We start from the raw sequence: 19,926 nt of genomic DNA, 5'->3' as shown, positions 1-19,926 counted from the left end.
TTTTTGCATCTTTATTGAAACAATCCCTTAAAAATCTTTGCCCGGCCAGTCCAGGGTTTAGGCTTCGATAAATTTAAGAAAAATGCTTATTTTAAGCTGGGGGTTGATGTTTCTATACTTTCTAGACTCGGACCTTGATTGATGCAGTAAAAATTGACAGCGAGCCATATTAAAACAAAACCTATAATTCCAGTCGAAGTATTTTAATTTAAACTATTCATTGCGTGTTTAGATTGTATGTTTTTTTTTTCGATTAAAATTACATCTTTCGGGCAAGGCATTTGTAAAAAATCCATCAGGCAATCTTCTGCTATGTGCAATAATAAGGTTATTACCAAAACTCATTTTTGAACTAGTTCTAAATTGTCCATCGTTAAAACAGTAAAAGAAAAGATAATTATAAAGACTAGCAACATACCATCGAGTAATTGATGCGCTGGAAAATCTGAGATAAAAATCATTATTATTCTTTCTGTTATTCTTTTGAATATTCTTTAATTGTCCCATTATTGTGTTATGGTTGCAGAGGTGGCTGTAGCCAACTAACCTCACTAAACCTCACTATATACAAACTAAAAAACGAAAATAATGAGTTTCCAAATGAACTATTTAGTCGAAAGAAATTCGCAAATTCCATCTGTCATTCAGGTCCGTTAAACTTCATAGTAATTTTGACAATCTGAACAGATTTGTAGCCTATCTCTTTAACTTAGAAGTAATTTTAATGGCGAAAATGAAATTTGGAAATTTTGAAGAAGAGCCCGAAACTCCCTGAAAATAGTAGCCAACCGAAAAAAGCTCCTCATTAGAATATCCGTGGGCCAGGACCGTAGCTACACCATTTTTATTGGGGGAGAGGGGAGACAAGAGGGGTCAGTATCCGGATAGTCAAGGCGTGGGCTATATAATATTTTTCTCAAAATTATCGGGGAAACAACTGCCCCTCCTTGCATCCCTTCGAAACGACGCCCCTGTTGTGAGCTAGAGCCATAACTATGATAACTCGTATTTATCGTTATTAGCAGTGACGTGTACCTAGGGGGCTGCTGAAAGGCCATTGGGACATGAATAAGGGGCAGATTTAAAAACCAATGTTTAATATAAGCTTAACATTACTCAGACGAAATGGAATGACTTGATCGGCCTATTCAACCAATTTAGAATAATACCTTTCAAATGCTAATTTTTACGGTAGAATTTTTTTTTAGTAAAGCAGTTTAGTTTTTTTTTGTATTTACTCATATTGTTCAGGATTAAGATGTTTTCTTTTTAATATGCTATATTAAGGCCACGTTAATAATATTTACTTAAAGCATATGATATTTTAGAGATCTCTCTAATACTTGAACTGAAGCAACAGTTTAGACAGGAACTATGTTGAAAATAAATGTAAGCAGATTTCCTCTCTAATGTACGTTGTGTAGCAAAGCTACTAAGAATCCGTAAATCCTAGCCAATCACTAGCATGAAACAATCAAGTGGTGTTATGCGCTGGGTACCTGAAGACAAGCGTGCAATCATTGTTTACAATCAGTAGGTTTCCGTCTTGCTAAAAAATATACTTTATTTGGAAAAAAACTTTTTTTTATTTAATAACAATCACAAGCCGAAGATATACAATATTTTTGGTTTATGATCACATAAAAATTAAAGTTATGAAGCTACTTAGGGTAAAATTAAATGCTAAGATTGGCCGAAAAATAACACAAACAAATTATTGCTTATATCGGCCATTATGTAACGAAATTCAAACTCTAGCATAAAGAGCAAGGTATTGAGGAGGGGCAAACTTCCTCATATATGTAATATGAGGGGGTTTAGGCCATCGTCAATACCTAGCTCTTTACGCTAAAGTTTAAATTTTGTTCCAATTCTTTAAGAACCCCTGAATGACAAAGGCCGTTTAATTAGAATAAATAGCTGTTTTGAAATTACTGGAAATACTTAAACGAAAAGAGCGAGGCATTGACGAGGGGACAAACCCCATCATATACGCAATAATTTCTGTTCGTTTTAAATTTAAATATTACTCCTTACTTTCAGTTGAAAAACTTGTTTTTTTGTTTAATTTCGGATTGTTTTTTAAATAATTTTGGGAAATCCAGCGCCCCTTTCATGGAAAATTCTCTTCCGCCATGAAAAATTCCTCCATGGAAAGATCCTCCCACGTAACCCTACCCCCTGACTCCCCACCAGAAAAAATCCCCCCGAAAACGTCTTTATACTTCCCAATAATCAATACTATATGTAAACAATGGGCAAAGTTCATAACTTGCAGCCCTTCCCCCGGGGACTGTGGGGAATTAGTTCGTCCTCAAAGACGTAGTTATTAGATTTTTCAACTATGTGGAACAAAATGAGAATCTAAAAATTTTGATCCAGTGACTTTGGGAAAGAATGAGCGTGGGAGGGGGCCTAGTTGCCCTCTAATTTTTTGGTCACTTTAAACTGGCACAAGAACTTATAATTTCTATTCGAATGAGCCCTCTCGCAAAATTCTAGGACCACTGAGTCGATACTATCACCCCTGAAAAAAAAAAAAAAACAACAAATAAACACGCGTCCATGATCTTTCTTCTGGCAAAAAGTACAAAATTCCACATTTGTGCAGATAGGAGCTTGAAACCTCTACAGCTAGGTTCTCTGATACGCTGAATCTGATGGTGTGGTTTTTATTTAGATTCTGTGCCTTTTAGGGAGTGTTTTCTCTTTTTTCAGAAATAAGGCAAATTTTCTCAGGCTCGTAACTTTTGATGGGTAAAATCAGCACAAAAATCAGATTTTTTAGATGTATCTATTGGTAGCCTATCGAAATTACGTTTTTAAAGTTTCAGTTACTATTGAGCCGGCTCCCTCCTTACTTACAGTTTGTTACCACGAACTGTTTGATTTATTTTCACATTTTTATTTATTTAAATTCTTTTTCATGTTTCTGCGTTGTTATCCTATAAGGGTAAGGCAATCCTAAGTTTCTAAGAGCCCTTTCTATATAAAGTGGGTGGACCTGAGTGTTTTGTCTATTTTCTGGCCTTTTTTTGGGTCGCAATTTGTGGGGAAGCAATATTTTTGTTTATTTTCGTCACCTTAGCCCAAGTTTCATATTAGTTTTTGGGCTAATCGAAACAACTGGGCCCTTTTTTTTAGGTCCCCTTTGCTAGTTGTTAGGGGAGTGACCAATTTCAGAGGGACCGGTCCTTTGAATAATTTTCTGTGCATTAGTCCGTTTAGCTCAAGGACTTACTGCTGTAAGTTTCAAATAGATTAGGGGAAAAGGTTTTAACAGAAACAAGAAAAAAGAAATAAAATAAAAAATGTAAAAATATATATTATAGGATATTCTGCACCACATATTCAGCCTATATTTGGAACAAAGGTAGATTCGTGATATGCTGAATCTCAATCAATAGAGTCTTGCAGGGGAATTTGTGTTGAAGTGGTTTTTTGTTGTGATTTTATTGATGGAATAAATTGATTTATTGATTGATTATTCAAAATTCGTTTTTTTCTTTATTACTTTATTACTTTTTTCTTTATTTGTTATACTTTCTTTGTTGCTGCACAATTTTATATGCGGGGCGAATTTTCAACGGGGCAGTTTTCTTGGGGGATAAGTTGGACCCCCTAAATAGAGAACTTCTCTGCTGCAAACGCTATATTCTTTTGTGATCATAGTCTTGTGACCTAAAGGGTCTATAGGTCACAAAAGAAGCACTAGTGTAGCTAATGTATACTTTTCCTGGGGTATTATGAAAAGGTAATAATCGGATCAGCTATTATAAACCTATCTGTCGAATCCACTTTGAAATTAAGTTGTCTTATTTGCTGTTCCTTAAACTATTTCCAAAAATTAACTCGCCATTTTCTTTGTAATTTAGTTTTCGCTCTGGAAAAAGCATTTCAAGGAGGCACACTCGTGCCTCTATAAAGAGGCGACCCACGACAATGTTAAGCGATCTTCGGTTCCAGTGGTCACAGAGGATGGGGAGGGATGCATTTTGTAGCCCGAGCTCCAACTAAGAAACCTGCCAAATTTCATCCCCCTCCAACTTTTCCTTCATGGGGAAAATCTGGCCGAAAGTTTCGACCCGTCAACCCCAGCCCCCCTTTAACGTTGTCCGATCGGGCTGAAATTCACAAGTTAAGGTCCCCTAGGGCCCAGGAGCTTATCCGCGAAATTTCAGCTCGATCCGATAACTCCTTCCCTGTTTTCCAGAAACCACGCATAGCCACTTAAAATTCATTTTTTTTTTTCTAGACGCCTACAGGTCACAGCCGACATCGGATCTGGGTGTACGAAGACTCATTCGATGCGGAATTCTCCGAGTAATTTTCCTGGAAAGTTTCGTAGGAAAATCTTAACCCCCCCGAAAGTTTTGACCCCCCCCCCCCCTTTTAACGTTGTCCGATCGGGCTGAAAATTCACAAGTTAAGGTCCCCTACGGCCCAGGAGCTTATTCGCGAAATTTCAGCTCGATCCGATAACTCCTTCCCTGTTTTCCAGAAACCACGCATTAGCTACTTAATTAACGCATTTCATTTCCATAAGAGCCCATGTTAATTTGAAATTTTAAAAGTTATTGAGAAGTTATATTTACACATATGCAAGTGATTAGCTCAGTCGGTAGAGCGTGGGACTTTTAATCCTCGGGTCAAGGGTTCAAGTCCCTTACGGGCGGTTTTTTTTCACAACATCAAAATAAAAGTGTATAATTTTGATAACACCTGGACAGCTTATCAATTGAGAGATAACAGAATATTAGCTTCTTATGAGCAAAAGAAACATTTCGGTCATTCTATCTATTTTTTTTCTATTTTATACAATGATTTAAAAGCGGGGGGGGGGGCGGCAGCCACCCAAGTTCCTCTCCTAATTCCTGTACGAGGAGTACAGGAATTATTAAATTACATCCACCATGGATTGTAGAAAAACGTACAGAAATAATATGAAAAAAACTTCGTTTTCTTAAAGAGTTAAAGAGGCTGCGTCCCAAAGTCGAACCTTAAAACGTACAGGAATTAGAAGAGGCAGTTGGGGGGCTGCCGCCCCCCAAACCCCCAGCTTTTAAAGACTCTTTTGTACAGGTTTTTTGTTTTTTTGCTAACCCCCCGCTCTTGGCTTCGGAAAGGCCCTCTTTTAATTAACAAAAAATTGAAATGAATGAATAATGGAATAACTTCGAAAAATGTTAAACACAAGAGGACAGGAGAACCATTGCGCCGAAACTAGTAATTAGTAACAATGAAGCCCCCCCCACAAAAAAAAACCTGTACAAAAGAGTCTTTAAAAGCTGGGGGTTTGGGGGCTTCTAATTCCTGTACGTTTTAAGGTTCGACTTTGGGACGCAGCCTCTTTAACTCTTTAAGAAAACGAAGTTTTTTTCATATTATTTAGCATAGGTACTACTAGGGACTACACGGATAATGACGCTTTGCGCTTACCAGATGGTAGGACTGGCGGCACATACGTAATAATGGTCACGGGATTGGGGGCAAAAATGACTAGGGGCATAGGGAGCAGGGTTGAGCCCAATCGGAGGAGAAAATTTTGGTACACCTATGAAAGATACTGCAGTATCCCCTAGTTGTGCAAAATAATCTTAGGGGATCTATTGTTACCGTGTGTTTGAAGTTTTCGCCTTAAACAAAGTAAATGACATTTGAACTTTACCCCATTATTGGTGGTAAATGGTAAAACTTCTAAGATTTAATGGATAATTCTGTATGGTATTTTAATTTGAGATATCTTAGCATGGATAGCTAAGAAGTCCGAAGTAGGTTCCAGATGTTGAGGAATAAATTATCATATTCATGCACCCGCAAAGGCGTATTTGCCGCGCTGCATATGGAATCAAATATATGAATGTTTGGACATCTAAGCACATTTTTTGAAACATCGGACCTCCCCTGGAAAATGTTTTACCATCTTGGCCCCTTCTATAATGTTGAATAAGATCGTTATCCAACAAGTAGGAAAGTAAATTCTCGACGCATCCCAGCCAACTGGATTTAACCAATGGGATCCATGAAAATGCCGATTTTTTAATGTGACTCAAGTGGTAAATTGCCTATCCCTTCTATGTCAGGGACATAGGAGGTCTATCGTTAGGACTGAATATTTCAGTATCAGATGAATTGGCATAAAATGTTATCAATATGTAACCAAATCCTACTCTCTTATTTGAAAAGGAGAAATAGTCTCTTACTGGGGGACATTGAATTTTTTTCATATGTCCAATTCTCATATTTTATAAAATATATTAGCTATTTGTTACCGACAGTCAAATTGTTAACATCTTCGTATGAAGGGCGGGTATGATTTTCTTTGAAGCCTAGTCCTTTCGTCAAATGGAAGGAAGTAAACTACCTGGTTTGAGGCATGTATACGATGGAGGGAGGGTTTTGTGTCTGTGCTCAACTCTGCGAAGTCCATTTTTTTTATTTTTCCTAGCATTTTTTCTATGACTCACCTATTTTTACGGTGCCATGCGACCCGATTTGTCATCCTCCCCCCCCCCCAAAAAAAAAATGCTGTCCGGAAGCATAAAAACGACCGTAGACTAGCCATCAAGTGACGCAGTTTATATGATAGTGTCAGAAAGTTGAAAGCTGTTAGAAAGTAAGTGGATTGGCGCTTTAGCTCTTTACGCTAAAGTTTTTTACATTTTTAAGAAGTAGAGTTAAGAGAAAGAGTCAAACTTTGGCGTAAAGAGGGAGGCGTTGAAGAGGAAAAGCCCCTTTCATATACGGAGTAATTTCTCTTCGTTTTAAGTTTTAATGTCGCTCCTTACTTTCATTAAAAAAAACTTGTTTATTTTAATTTAATAATGTCAGGGACATACACTGGAGATGAGACCTTGGTACCCTTAATTTTTTTGGGGCAATTCTCATTCAGATTATCAAATTAAATATCTTTTATTATTGCCCCCCCCCCCCCGAAAAAATTACCATTGCCTCCCGGAAAAAATCCTGCGTGTGTACGAAATTTAGTGAAGAAAAGCTTTTGTTATTGATGCTTGGGATACAGGATGTTCTAACATTTTCAGGGGTAGTCTGGTATAGGCCTACTCCTGAAAAAAGTTTTTTTCTTTTAAATCATCTGTACTAGCTTTAAGATTGTAAATATTTCGTCTTGCTTTTGGAATATACCGTAAATATTTGCAAATATTTTTTTCCAATAGTTTCAGGAACCAGGCATTTGCAAATTCTGCTGCTAAAATGGGTCGATTTAGTTTTTTTGGCAGAACCATTTTCTCTATTCCATGCTGAAAAGTCTGTTTTTGGACTTAATATCCGGTTTACATTAAATATCTACGGACCAAAAACAACTCGGACACAACCCTTATCACCTGCCGCAGAACCCGTTAATAAGTTTAAAACTCTGGATTTTGAGGAGAGACAGCAAAAATAATTCGAATCCTTTTAAATGCCTCATCATCGATACCTGTAAAATGTTGCGCCCTCTGGGGAAATTGGGAAGGCGTTTACTTTTCGCTCCGCAAGACCTGTGCTGTTCCAACCAGTCACTGTCGGTGCTCACTTTGCGTTGTAGTAAGAGTAGAGGAAAAAGTTTGTAGAATTTAAGTAGTGTTTGAATACTGGTTCTGCACAGGTTGTTTCGTATTCAGTATTGGATATTGATACAATATATACAGGATTTTATATTTGAAGTGGCTTACATGTTGAGGTGCTCTTTAATATCTGCTGTTTCCTCCGTGAGAGTTGGAAAGCGATTTCAATCCACAAGATTTACTTTTGCGGCCTGTTAGTGTCAAAACGAGGAATTTTTGGAGGTACTGGCAGGCGAAGACAGTTCGACGTTGTTTCAGAGTAGTCGAAGTTGATATAATATTCTCGATTGCAACCAAATTGAAAATTTAAAGCTTAACGAGTGTGCCATACTGTTAAATTTGCACAAACTATCCACAATTGAAGTGGCTTAGGTGTACATAACGATTTAAACTATTGCTTAAGCTTTCCTGTGAGCATTTTTTGTCGACCATTGAACAATTTATTTTTGGTTAGTGCTATGATCAAATCAGGAAGTATAATTTGGCAGGTGGTGTGCAGTTTGGGGGGTGTCGTCCCCATTTCATTATGAAAAAGATTCAGAATATACTCGTGTGCTACACCTTCTGCCAGGCATCGTTTTACACTTATTATTGGATCATTTAGTATAAGGTTAGGGAAAGTTTGAATGAAATGAAATCAAAAGCGCAGTCCTGTTTCTGAAATTGTATCTCAAGGATTGTTCTAGTTTGTCATTGGTGCAATCTTGTCTAAATAGGATTATATAGCTGTGAACTCAGTTTGAATTTGTAATGTTAAATAATAATGATTTGAACTGTGGTGAAAACATGAGTTTGGATAATAGACTTTCTCGTGTTATGCGCTCTCCAAATAGAGAAGAACTGGAAAACCTGATAAATAAATGTAAGTCATTCTTTTTTTTGTCGGAAGAACATTTTGGATATAAGGAAAAGGATTAAGAAATATAAAAAGAAGGTTTTTAAGACATACCCTCATAAGGAAACACTATGAAATTCGGAAAAAATCTTAAAAAATTTCCGAGATACATGTCATTCCTAATACCATTTCACTTTAATCAGTAAAATTCTAGTTAATTGACTTCTTGCTATCTCAGAAAGAGGTTTAGGTTAGGAAAATGAAACTTTCAGGGATGAATCCACAGACTAAACTATGTCCTGGGAAGGTATTTTGAAGCAACTACCTCCACTCCTTCTCCCTCTAGAGGGCTTTGACCTTTGATGACCTTTAAAAATATGTGTGTTATAAAAGCGAAACCTTGCAAAATAGATCTTCTGCTTAATTGAAGTACAACAAGTTGTTTTCAGCTTCATAACTTTGCACAATTCCATTTTATAAGGTTTTAAAGACATGCAAATACATTTCCTAAATTTTGAAAAAAAAAAACTTTTATATGGCTCAAAATTCTACTCAAATAACAGGAATCACATTTTCAGAACTAAAGGCAGAGGAAAAGCAACTAGTAACAAAAAACAAGAGCTAAGAGCTCACATGGCACTTGTGACGAGGCGAGAAGAGCTAAGAGCCAAGAGATCATATGGTATGAGCTCTAACAAAATTCTATGAATCAATAGATTGATTTAAAAAGGAAAATAAGAGGCTTAATGCCGGTCAGGATTTAAAATAAGAGCTCTGAGTCACGATGTCCTTCTAAATATCAAAATTCATTAAGATCCGATCACCCACTCGTAAGTTATAAATACCTAATTTTTTCTAATTTTTCCTCTCCCTTTAGCCCCCCAGATGGTCGAATCTGGGAAAACGAATTTATCAAGTCAAATTGTGCAGCTCCCTGACACGCCTATCAATTTTCATCGTCCTAGCACGTCTAGAAGCACCAAACTCTCCAAATCACTGAACCCCTCCCCCCAACTCCCCCAAAGAGAGCGAATACAGTACGATTCTGTCAATCACGTATCAAGGCCATTTTTTTATTCTATCCACCAAGCTTCATCCCGATTCCTACACTTCAAGTGTTTTTCCAAGATTTCCCCCTCCAACTCCCCCCAATGTCAAACGGTCTGGTCGGGATTTGAAATAAGAGCTCTGAGACATGAATTCTTTCTAAAAATCAAATTTCATTAAGATCCGATTATATATTCGTAAGATAAAAATACCCCAATTTTAACGTTTTCCAAGAATTCCGGTTTCCCCCTCCAACTCCCCCCAACGTCACAGGATCTGGTCGGAATTTAAATAAGAACTTTAAAGCACAAGATCCTTCTAAATATCAAATTTCATTAAGATCTCGTCACCCTTTCGTAAGTTACAAATACCTCAATTTTCAAAATTACCCCCCCCCCAATTCCACCAAAGAGAGCAGATCCGGTCCGGTTATGTCAGTCACGTATCTTAGACAAGTTTTTTCTTCTTCCCATCCAGTTTCATCCTAATCTCACCGCTTTAAGTAATTTCTAAGATTTCCGCGCCCCCCCCCAACTGCCCCCCCCTCCCCCCAATTACGCCTGATCCGGTTGAGATTTAAAATAAGAGATCTGAGTTACGAGGTCCTTCTAAATATGAAGTTTCATGAAGATCCGATCACTCCTTCGGGAGTTAAAAATACGTCATTTTTTCTTATTTTTCAGAATTAACCCCCCCCCCCCCAATAGATCGGATCCGTTCCAATTGTGTTAATCACGTATGTAAGACTTCTGCTTATTTTTCCCACCAAGTTTCATCTCGATCCCTCCAATCTAAGCATTTACCATGATTTTAGGTTCCCCCACCCCAAACTTCCCCCAACGTCACCAGATCCAGTCAGGATTTAAAATAAGAGCTTTGAGACACGACATCCTTCTAAATATCAAATTTCATTGAGATCCGAAAACCCGTTCGTAAGTTAAAAATACCTCATTTTTTCTAATTTTTCAGAATTACCCCCCCCCCTCCCCAACTACCCCAAGGAGAGCGGATCCGTTCCGATTATGCCAATCATGTATCTGGGACTTGTGCTTATTTTTCCCATCAAGTTTCATCCCGATCCCTCCACTCTAAGTGTTTTCCAAGATTTTAGGTTTCCCCCCTCCAACTCCCCCCAATGTCATCAGATCCGGTTGGGATTTAAAATAAGAGCTCTGAGACACAATATCATTCCTAACATCAAATTTCATTAAGATCCCATCACCCATTCATAAGTCAAAAATACTTCATTTTTTCTATTTTTTCCGAATATTAACTTGGTTAATACCAAGTGCCATAATTAAGGTAAAATGTTGTTTTGTCAAAATTTCAATAGGTTTAGACCTGTCATGTAGGCAAATTTCAGGGCCCTCTAGAGGGAGAAGGAGTGGAGGTGGATACTTTAAAACACCTTCCCGGGACATACTTTAGCCTGTAGACCCATCCCTGAAAGTTTCATTTTCCTAACCTAAACCCTTTCCAAGATAGCAAGAAGTCAATTAACTAGAATTTTACCCTTTAATCCCCCCCCCCCCTAATAGTCAAATATATATCTTAAATGCTTTAACGTTTTTCTTCGAATACATTTAAGGGCAAACAAGGAACTTCAATGAAATCAAGCAACGGGACAATTCACGAATATATAATTTGGGCTGTATATTGGACCGTTGGAGGGGAGAGTGGGTATCAAGTAAAGTGAAACATTTTTAGGAATGATATAAGTTTGTATCTAAGTATGTATTTAAAAGTTGCTTTCATAATTTTTAGTGTTTCCTTCTGAGATGGCCAAACACTACACTAGCACCCATAATTTTTCGAAGGTTGGGTTTTTTAGGCCAATCTCAGAGAGGATTCTATTACTGATATACTCATTAGGAAAAAGAGTCAGAATATATTATTCACTGATATTTTACCTTTTGTGACTAATTACTAAATCGGAATCTGATTGATAAGAGAAAAGGAAGGGAGAAAAGAAAATTGAATTACACTCGAAAGAGATAATGAGGATGCAAAAATTTATAATAACGTCGGTAAAATTGCAGTTGGGCAGTCTTCTGAAGCATTATATCAAATACCAATACCTAACTTAACCTAATCTAACCACCTCTATATATAAATATTTAATTAAAATGTACCTGCATCGTAGGGTAAAATATGTTTGTGCTGTTGCACTGGTGATTTCTCTTCTCATTAAAATTCGATGTGCACAAACACATTAAAAAAAAATAAAAATTACAGCAATGGTTAGTTTACGTATTTAATATATGCTATGCTTTACCTCCACCCCCTGATGTGCAAATATATAGCCCAAGTTTGTTTCTAAACTATTACATATTTGTAATGACCCCATATATAGGTCATTTTCAAGAGGTCAAGAGGTCAAAAAGTGCTTAAATCTGAATTTCCGGTAGAAGCGATTATTATATTTGTAAAGAGCGTAAAAAAAGGCATCGAGCGATATGAAAGCCAGTAATACTGTTTGTTGTAATTTTACCCATCGTAGTTTGTTTCACGAAAGAACCTAACTTCACTTATTGAGTGTGTTCTGAATAATAGGCCTACACAAGTACCGACCTCTCCCTGAAGTGATTTTTTGAAAAAGACTAAATATGAATCATTTACAAGATACGTTTTGGTATTTGTCTAAAGAACTAAATGAAAAGAAGGAAACATGTTAAGAAAGTTATTCTTACTTCATAATATGCAGAAGAATTTTGCATTTAGCCTCGCTATACTTCACTTCCAACCCCCCCCCCCCCATAAGTTGCATGTATAGCCCAAATTGTATATTCTCAATGCATTCTGCCACCCGTAACTTGTATTTCCAGTTGTTGCTTCGTCACAATTGATTTAATTTTCAGATACACGAGTTGAAACAACTGAGAAGCAATGGGAGAATAGATAGGAAATACATAATTTGGGCTATATGTTTGCACCTTAAAGGGGTTGGGGGTAAAGTATAGCGGGGCTGCATGCAAAATGTGTTAATTATGATTATTCTGCATATCGTGAAGTAAGAATTGTTTTTTTAACATGTTTACTTCTCTCCAGTTAGTTATCTAGGCAAATACATACGTTTTTAAAGCACCCGACAAACCATTAAAAGAACCTTTAGTTCCCCCTGAGTTTTGGCACATCTGTTATGATTTATATTGGACTTGGGATGCGTCTCAATCCTGAAAAGTGCCATCGACAAACACCGCAAAGATATGCAACATTGAAGAAATAACTCATTTTTCAAAAAATGGGACAGGGGATCATTTTTGCTTGACAATATTGTTACGATGTATGATAGTTCAATCCGATGCGTGACATAGTGGGGCTGGGGGCTAAAAAAAATAGGGTTGAAACAAGTTAAATTTAAACTGGAAAATGTGGAGTCAGTTATTAATTATTCCTACATAGAGTTGCAGCAAAGATAATAATTTTTGCCCTGCAGTATGCCCGGGGACCGTTCTCTTAAGAAACGATTCTATAAAATATTTCAAAATTTTCTTAGTTTTTGGGCATGAAAATCCGCTAAGTTTATAGTTAACCCCTCCCCCCTAATTGGGTCAGACAGCTCTAGGCTATATACAAAACTTCGCTGATTTTGTTTCTGTTCAAATTGGCTTTATTTAGTATTATGAACCAATTGTTGCTAAAAAAAAATGTAGAAAAAACAAGGCAAACTAGCAAAATTGAGTGAAGTTTTGTATATATCCTAGGGCTATATTAGGCCCCAGTAAGGGGTTTGAGTTTGCAAAGGTAACGATCAGTGTATTTGCATTGAGTGTTAAAAGGCGCAGCAAGTGGTTTGCTCATCTTCTACCTAACGAATTAATCGAGAAAACCGAAAATTTATTCTGGAAAATACATACAAATTTTCCCAAATCCGATATTTGTGTCACCCCAAAATTTTACCATGCTATGCGTGCTACTCGTAGTAGTTAATATTTTTGCTTGATGAAATGAAATTAGTTTTTGGTTAGTATGCTAGGATGATACAGCTTTAACTATGTCTAGTCAATCTGTCGATGATTTGTTGTTGAAAGTCAATAGGGTATTAAAGGCATTTTTTGTATTTACAAGTTTGAGCCTTTTGTCAGTAAAAGTTAATAAAACTAATTTTATGATTTATAGGAGAGTTGGTAAGCCTCCATGGGTTGATAAAAAGATATTTTTTAACGGCAGGCCTCTGTCACAACTGCACGAAGTGCGTTATTTGGGGTTCCAGCTTGATTGTAATCTATCTTGGAAGAACCATAGTGATCTTGTTGCAGCTAAAGTTGCTAGAGGTTTGGGAATTTTGCGTCGATTAAGGCATGTTTTACCATTACCAGTTCTTTTATTATTATACCACACCATTGTTGCGCCTTATATTTCTTATGGTTGTGTCCTTTGGTCACAATGCAAATTTTCTATGCAAATTTTCTATTTAATTTCTATGCAAATTTTAAAAGAGTGCAGATCCTACAAAATAAAACAGTACGTCTTCTTGGTAATTATGGTACCGAAACAACGTCTTCTTGGTAATTATGGTACCGAAACACCACACGTGCAGCTTTCGGAATTAGGTATTTAGCTCCGGCTATTTGGAATGATATCCCAGCTGGCATTAGGGAGGCAGAACATATTGGGTTGTTTAAAGTAAATTTAAAAAAACATTTATTGGAAGTGGGGAGATAATTCTTTTTTTCTTTTTCTTCTTTTTTTAATTATTGTTAGCTTTTATTTATTTATATTCTGGTATTAAGGAGTAATTGAGTGAGAGTGTTTTGTCCTTCTTTAGTTTCCGTTTTTTTTAGTTTCTGTTTTTTTTTTTTTTTTTCTTATTAAATTAGGTTGAGAATCAGAGGATTGCAGCCGTCCAACATCAGGCTCTTTGAGCCTTCCCCAGGGCGGTTGTGTGTATTTATAGTTTTTGTAATTAGTAGTTAATAAAGAGAGTTCTAATATGTATATTGGTTACGTAGCAACATAATAAACCTGACGACCCCAAGTTGTATACCATGATCCTAGTGTACCTTCATTTGTACCTGTCATCTAGAAAAAATAAACAATCAAGAAGCCCTGGTATGGTATTAAAGTTGCAAAGTATTATTTGGGATTTAAAGTATTCAACTTGTAGGATGTAAGTATCAGCAAATTTGAAGTTTAATTTCTTTTTTAATGAGAATAACCTTAGTTTCTTCACTTTTTATCGAGTTTCCACGGGTAAATTCAGGGCTACTGGTTCGTAAGCGCAAGTCTGTTCTGGTAATTCAAAAGAAAGTATGTCGCACAACATCAGTTTTAAGGAGAGAAGAAAAACTGAAAAATTCGTTTTTTTTTTTATTTTGGGTTAATAACGATCAGGTGTTAGTAAAAGATAGGTTTTTCTCAGATCTCCTAAAAAGTGTAGTAAGGTTAATCCTAATGGAATATAACCTTCATATAACCTTTAATTTATATAGTTTTCGATAAATTGTTAATTTTTTGCTTAGTTAAAAATTAGTGGACAAAATTTTTCTTTTGTGTTGTTTTTTTTTATAGAAAATGTTCCTTTTCCCGTTCTGTGAAGTTGAACTCATGGAAATAATAATAGTGGTGTGATGAATATTTTTTTGTGTTTGAAATCTAACGGGACAAGCTATTATATAGAGCAATTGAATGACGCTAAAAAACTGAAATAATCCAAAACTCAAACACGTGATATCTATTTCTTCAGTGTTGAGTTAGAAAAAAAAATCTCTAGTAGACAGATGACTCCAGTGTATCCTCGCATTGTCTCAGAAATCCTAAAAAATCCTACACCAAAGGTATACAAATTTTGAAAAATTCCAGCTGAAAACTCGATTTCATATAATTTGAAGGGCGGTTAGCACCGGATTTGCCAACCGACGGGGAAAAAAAAATCCAAGGCAATTCTCCGATGAAGTCTTAACCAGTGCTGGACCTCTCAAAAAAAAAAAAAAAAAAAAAAAAAAATCTCTCGCAACGCTTCGAGGATCAAAAATATGGCTTTTAAGATTTTTAAGCTCTTTAGGAAAGGCTTAAGCCTCAGGTAGCCTAGCAAAATTATTTGAATAAAAGTTAGATTTATGTTCGATGCACAGGTCTGTCCGGCCTAACTCTAGATTAAACAAAAAAAAAAACACGTTTTTTCAAGTGAAAGTAAGGAGCGACATTAAAACTTAAAACGAACAGAAATTACTCCGTATGTAAAAGGGACTTTTCCTATTCAACGCCCCGCTTTTTACGCTAAAGTTTGACTCTTTCTCTTAACTCTACATTTTAAAACAGTAAAAAACTTTAGCGTAAAGAGCGGGGCGTTGAGGAGGAAAAGCCCCTTTCATATACGGAGTAATTTCTGTTCGTTTTAAGTTTTAATGTCGCTCCTTACTTTCACTTGAAAAAAGTGTTTTTTTTTTGTTTAATTTCTGGACGGTTTTGAATTAATGCATTTTTTGGTCTTGGCTCTCCGCGCATAAATAATAAAAACGAAATTTGTATATTTATTTTTTTTTTGGCTAAATGGCTTTTTCATACGTTTAATCGGAAGATTTTGAGAAAAAAGGAGCGAGAGAGGAGGTCTAGTTGCCCTCCAATTTTTTGATTACTTAAATTTTTTACGAACGTTTTCATAAGTAAAAAATATACGTAACTTACGAATTAACTTACGTAGCGAACTTCTATATTCGTATGTTTTTATTGCGTATATGAGGGGGCTTACCCCTCGTTGATACCTCGCTCTTTACACTCAAGCTTAAATTTTGTCCCAATTCCTTAAGAATGACCCCTGAATCACAAAGGTCGTAGAATAAATAGTTGAAATTACTAAAAACACTTTAGCGTAAAGAGCGAGGTATTACGAGGAGGTAAACCCCTCATATGCGCAATAATTTCTGTTCGTTTTAAGTTTTAATGCTGCTCCTCACTTTCAGTAGAAAAAACTTTTCATATTTATTTTTTCATTTTTTTTAAATAATGCTAGAAATCCTGCGCCCCCTCCATTGAAAGTATCTTCCCCCATGAGAAGTTCCTCCATGGAAAGATCCTCCCACGTAACCCCCCTCAACTCTCCCCCCAAACCAAGAAATCCCCCTGAAAACGTCTGTACACTTCCCAGTAACCATTACTATATGTAAACACAGGTCAAAGTTTGTAACTTGCAGCCCCTCCCACGGGGACTGCAGGGGAGTAAGTCGTCCCCAAAGACATAGTTATTAGGTTGTTCGACTATGGTGAATAAAATGGCTATTTCAGAATTTTGATCCGGTGACTTTGAGGAAAAAATGAGCGTGGGAGGGGGCCTAGGTGCCCTCCAGTTTTTTGGTCACTTAAAAAGGGCATTAGAACTTTTAATTTCCGTTAGAATGAGCCCTTTCGCGACATTCTAGGACCACTGAGTCGATACGATCACCCCTGGAAAAAAAAAATTAAATAAACACGCATGCGTGATTTGTCTTCTGGCAAAAAAATGCGAAATTCCACATTTTTGTAGATAGGGGCTTGAAAGTTCTACAACAAGGTTCTCTGATACGCTGAATCTGATGGTGTGATTTTCGTATGACTTTAGGGGGTATTTCCCCCTATTTTCTAAAATGAGGCAAATTTTCTCAGGCTCGTAACTTTTGATGGGTAAGACTAATCTTGATGAAACTTATATATTTAAAATCAGCATTAAAATGCGATTCTTTCGATGTAACTATTGGGATCAAAACTCCATTTTTTAGAGTTTGGGGTTACTATTGAGCCGGGTCGCTCCTTACTACAGTTCGTTACTGTTTGATAGATGCAGAGTATCGCTGTATCTTGGTGAAAACTTACTGCCATTCCTCTTCTGACTATTTAAAATCGACAATACGCGGTGAATCACGTTGGGTAACTTCAAATTTCGGCGCTTTTTAGAAGCTTGTACGTCGCTAGAGGTCATGAGAAGAAGTACTGATTGGGTACAAAGAAACTTAAGATCGATTGGTTTCCACGAAAAACCCCGCAGAGCCATGGCAAAAAAACGACAAAAAAAAAAAACAAATACAATTAATAACATATAACTTCAAAAAGGATTCAATTTTACCTTTTATCAAAACTATTAAAGTACAGAAAACCGTTCAAAAACAAACAAAAACAAAGTCATCACATAACAATCTAACGATGTGTTTTATGTAAACGAATAAATATGTTTATTTGTCTTTAAATCTTGAATTAAAATGGAATAGTTGTGGGCATCAAGCCATGGCTAATTGTAGAAAAAGCCAAGACAGATAGTCCAATTGAGTGAGAGGCAAATCTGACATTAACACTCTTATTTGGATTGTATAAAAATGATACACAAAAGCACAAAATCAAGAAGAGCCTTGAAAAAAAACCCGATAATCCTGACAGAAATACTGCTCAAGTCCAAAATCCTGAATTTCAGGGTAAACCCTGTAAAAGCAGGGATGAATCCTTGACTCAGTTTACCCAGATGACTACTCCGACATTCTTACTGATTTAAAATGTCATTAGTCAAAGTCCTGGCTATGCTCAGTCGCTCAGATGTCGAGAACCCTGCTCGCATGGCTGGAGCTAAGTCAGTACCGGAAGGGATTGGCCCTCAGCATTTACAATGGAATATATTTACCGAGACAAAAATTGAAAAAAAAAAAAAAAATAGAAGAACACAGACAAAATTTATGAAAAACGCAGGCAATTTAGAGGTAAAATTTTGACGTTTTATTGCGGTTCCAACTGCCCCTTCCCCCGTTTAATGAGAGTAAGTATAAAATGAAGCCATGAGATTTCTTAAAATCCTTGTAACTTACCAACTAGTGTTATGCTGAACCATTAGACTAGATACAATGGCCTAACTATAATTTCTTACGCAGAAATAACAAATTTTCACATCGAATCTTAACATTACTTAAGAAGTAGTGTTAATTTATCAATTATTAATTTTGCATTAACAACAAATTTAATTATAATCATTATTTTGAAATTTTCATTAAATTTTTATATTTTTTAATTATTGTTTTTATATTTATTATTGGCTATTCATTTAAAAGAAAATTAATTACTACCAATATTTCATTGGTTTTGCCGTAATTTCTTACAAATTGTGCAAGGTGTGTGAAAGGTAGTACTGCATTTCTTCTTTTCATGTGTTAATTTAAATACAATTTCTGTAGGGATTTCGACTTCGTAAACTGGTCTTTAGACAAGTCCTCCAAGCATCATTTTAGTGGGGCTGTAGTGGGGTTCATGCAAAGAGGGAAACCCTCCTTGGTGTGGGGGCTGTTTAATTTCGTGCAAGTTTTTTCTCCATATATATGCGTCTAATTCTGTCCAGTTACAATTGCGCATTTAAATGGAGTTGCCATTCCTACTGATTATAATCACTATCTTTAGTGATCATTTTTTTTCTCCCTTGTATTTACAAGTGATTATTTTGCTTTCATCGGTGATATTATGTAGAATCTCGAATAAGCTTAAAAATTTCGACGAAAAAAGCACAATAAACGTTTGATTAAGAATAAAATTTATAGTGGTACTCTATCTTGAGAAGTTAGTCTGCACATATGCAAAATAAAGTCTGCACATATCTATAACACAGTGGTACTCTAATCTTGAGAAGTTACTCTGCACATATGCAAAATAAAGTCTGCACATATCTATAACACAGTGGTACTCTAATCTTGAGAAGTTAGTCTGCACATATGCAAAATAAAGTCTGCACATATCTATAACACAGTGGTACTCTAATCTTGAGAAGTTAGTCTGCACATATGCAAAATAAAGTCTGCACATATCTATAACACAGTGGTACTCTATCTTGAGAAGTTAGTCTGCACATATGCAAAATAAAGTCTGCACATATCTATAATATAGTGGTACTCTAATCTTGAGAAGTTAGGTGCACATATGCAAAATAAAGCATGCACATAGCTATAATATAGTGGTACTATAATCTTGAGTAGTTAGTGTGCACATATGCAAGCATAAATGGTCGTCGAAGGTACACTACGCTTCCGCTTTCGTTCACAGGACATTAATTTAATGTATCATGCCTCTTCTTTTTTAGTAACATTCCCTAGTTCCGTTAGTTGATCCACATGATGAGATTATATTAGCCAGGACGAAAGAGCTGAGGTAAAATGGTATATAATGTCGTCCAGTTCTGACCTACTCATGCTCTGTTGAACTATCGGATCTAAGCGATCTTGATCTGGACCATTAGCATGTCATCAACATAGTATTTTGCATGTGATGACAGTTGTACCTTTGTTCTGGGGTGCAAATTGGAGGGAGTGGGGGTAACAGCTGCTTAGATTTTTGCCTCCTTTTGGATTTAGAAAAAGACATTTATCGTATCTTCGTTGAAAAAAATCTACTATAACTATGAAATTTCGGAACACATTGATTTAAAAGACACATTCTGCCATCCTCTAAATTTTCTTGAATTGGTATCCCTTCCTTTGTTTGTCCCTTTGTCCCAGAACAATGGTATTCGCCCACAAGGCCATCATCATCATCAAC

At 36.2% G+C, this 19,926-nt stretch overlaps 1 protein-coding gene across 2 annotated transcripts in view; it reads left to right on the top strand.

Moving 5' to 3' along the window:
* Positions 1–19,926, top strand: part of LOC136039147 (cytohesin-1-like) — a 168,004-nt gene that overhangs the window by 10,552 nt on the left and 137,526 nt on the right. Inside the window, exon 1 of one of the 2 annotated variants that reach the window (XM_065722634.1) lies at positions 7,524–8,430. The exons of the other annotated variant lie outside the window; for it this stretch is intronic. Coding sequence (XP_065578706.1) covers positions 8,319–8,430 — 112 coding nt within the window. The 5' untranslated portion in view covers positions 7,524–8,318. Of the gene's footprint in view, positions 1–7,523; positions 8,431–19,926 lie in introns of those variants that run through there. 2 annotated transcript variants of the gene reach the window in all.

Source organism: Artemia franciscana, chromosome 19 (assembly GCF_032884065.1).
Source record: "Artemia franciscana chromosome 19, ASM3288406v1, whole genome shotgun sequence".
NCBI classification, from domain to species: Eukaryota; Metazoa; Arthropoda; class Branchiopoda; order Anostraca; family Artemiidae; genus Artemia; species Artemia franciscana.
The sequence above is the reverse complement of the archived record's forward strand: the minus strand, read 5'-3'. Positions and strand labels throughout refer to the sequence as shown.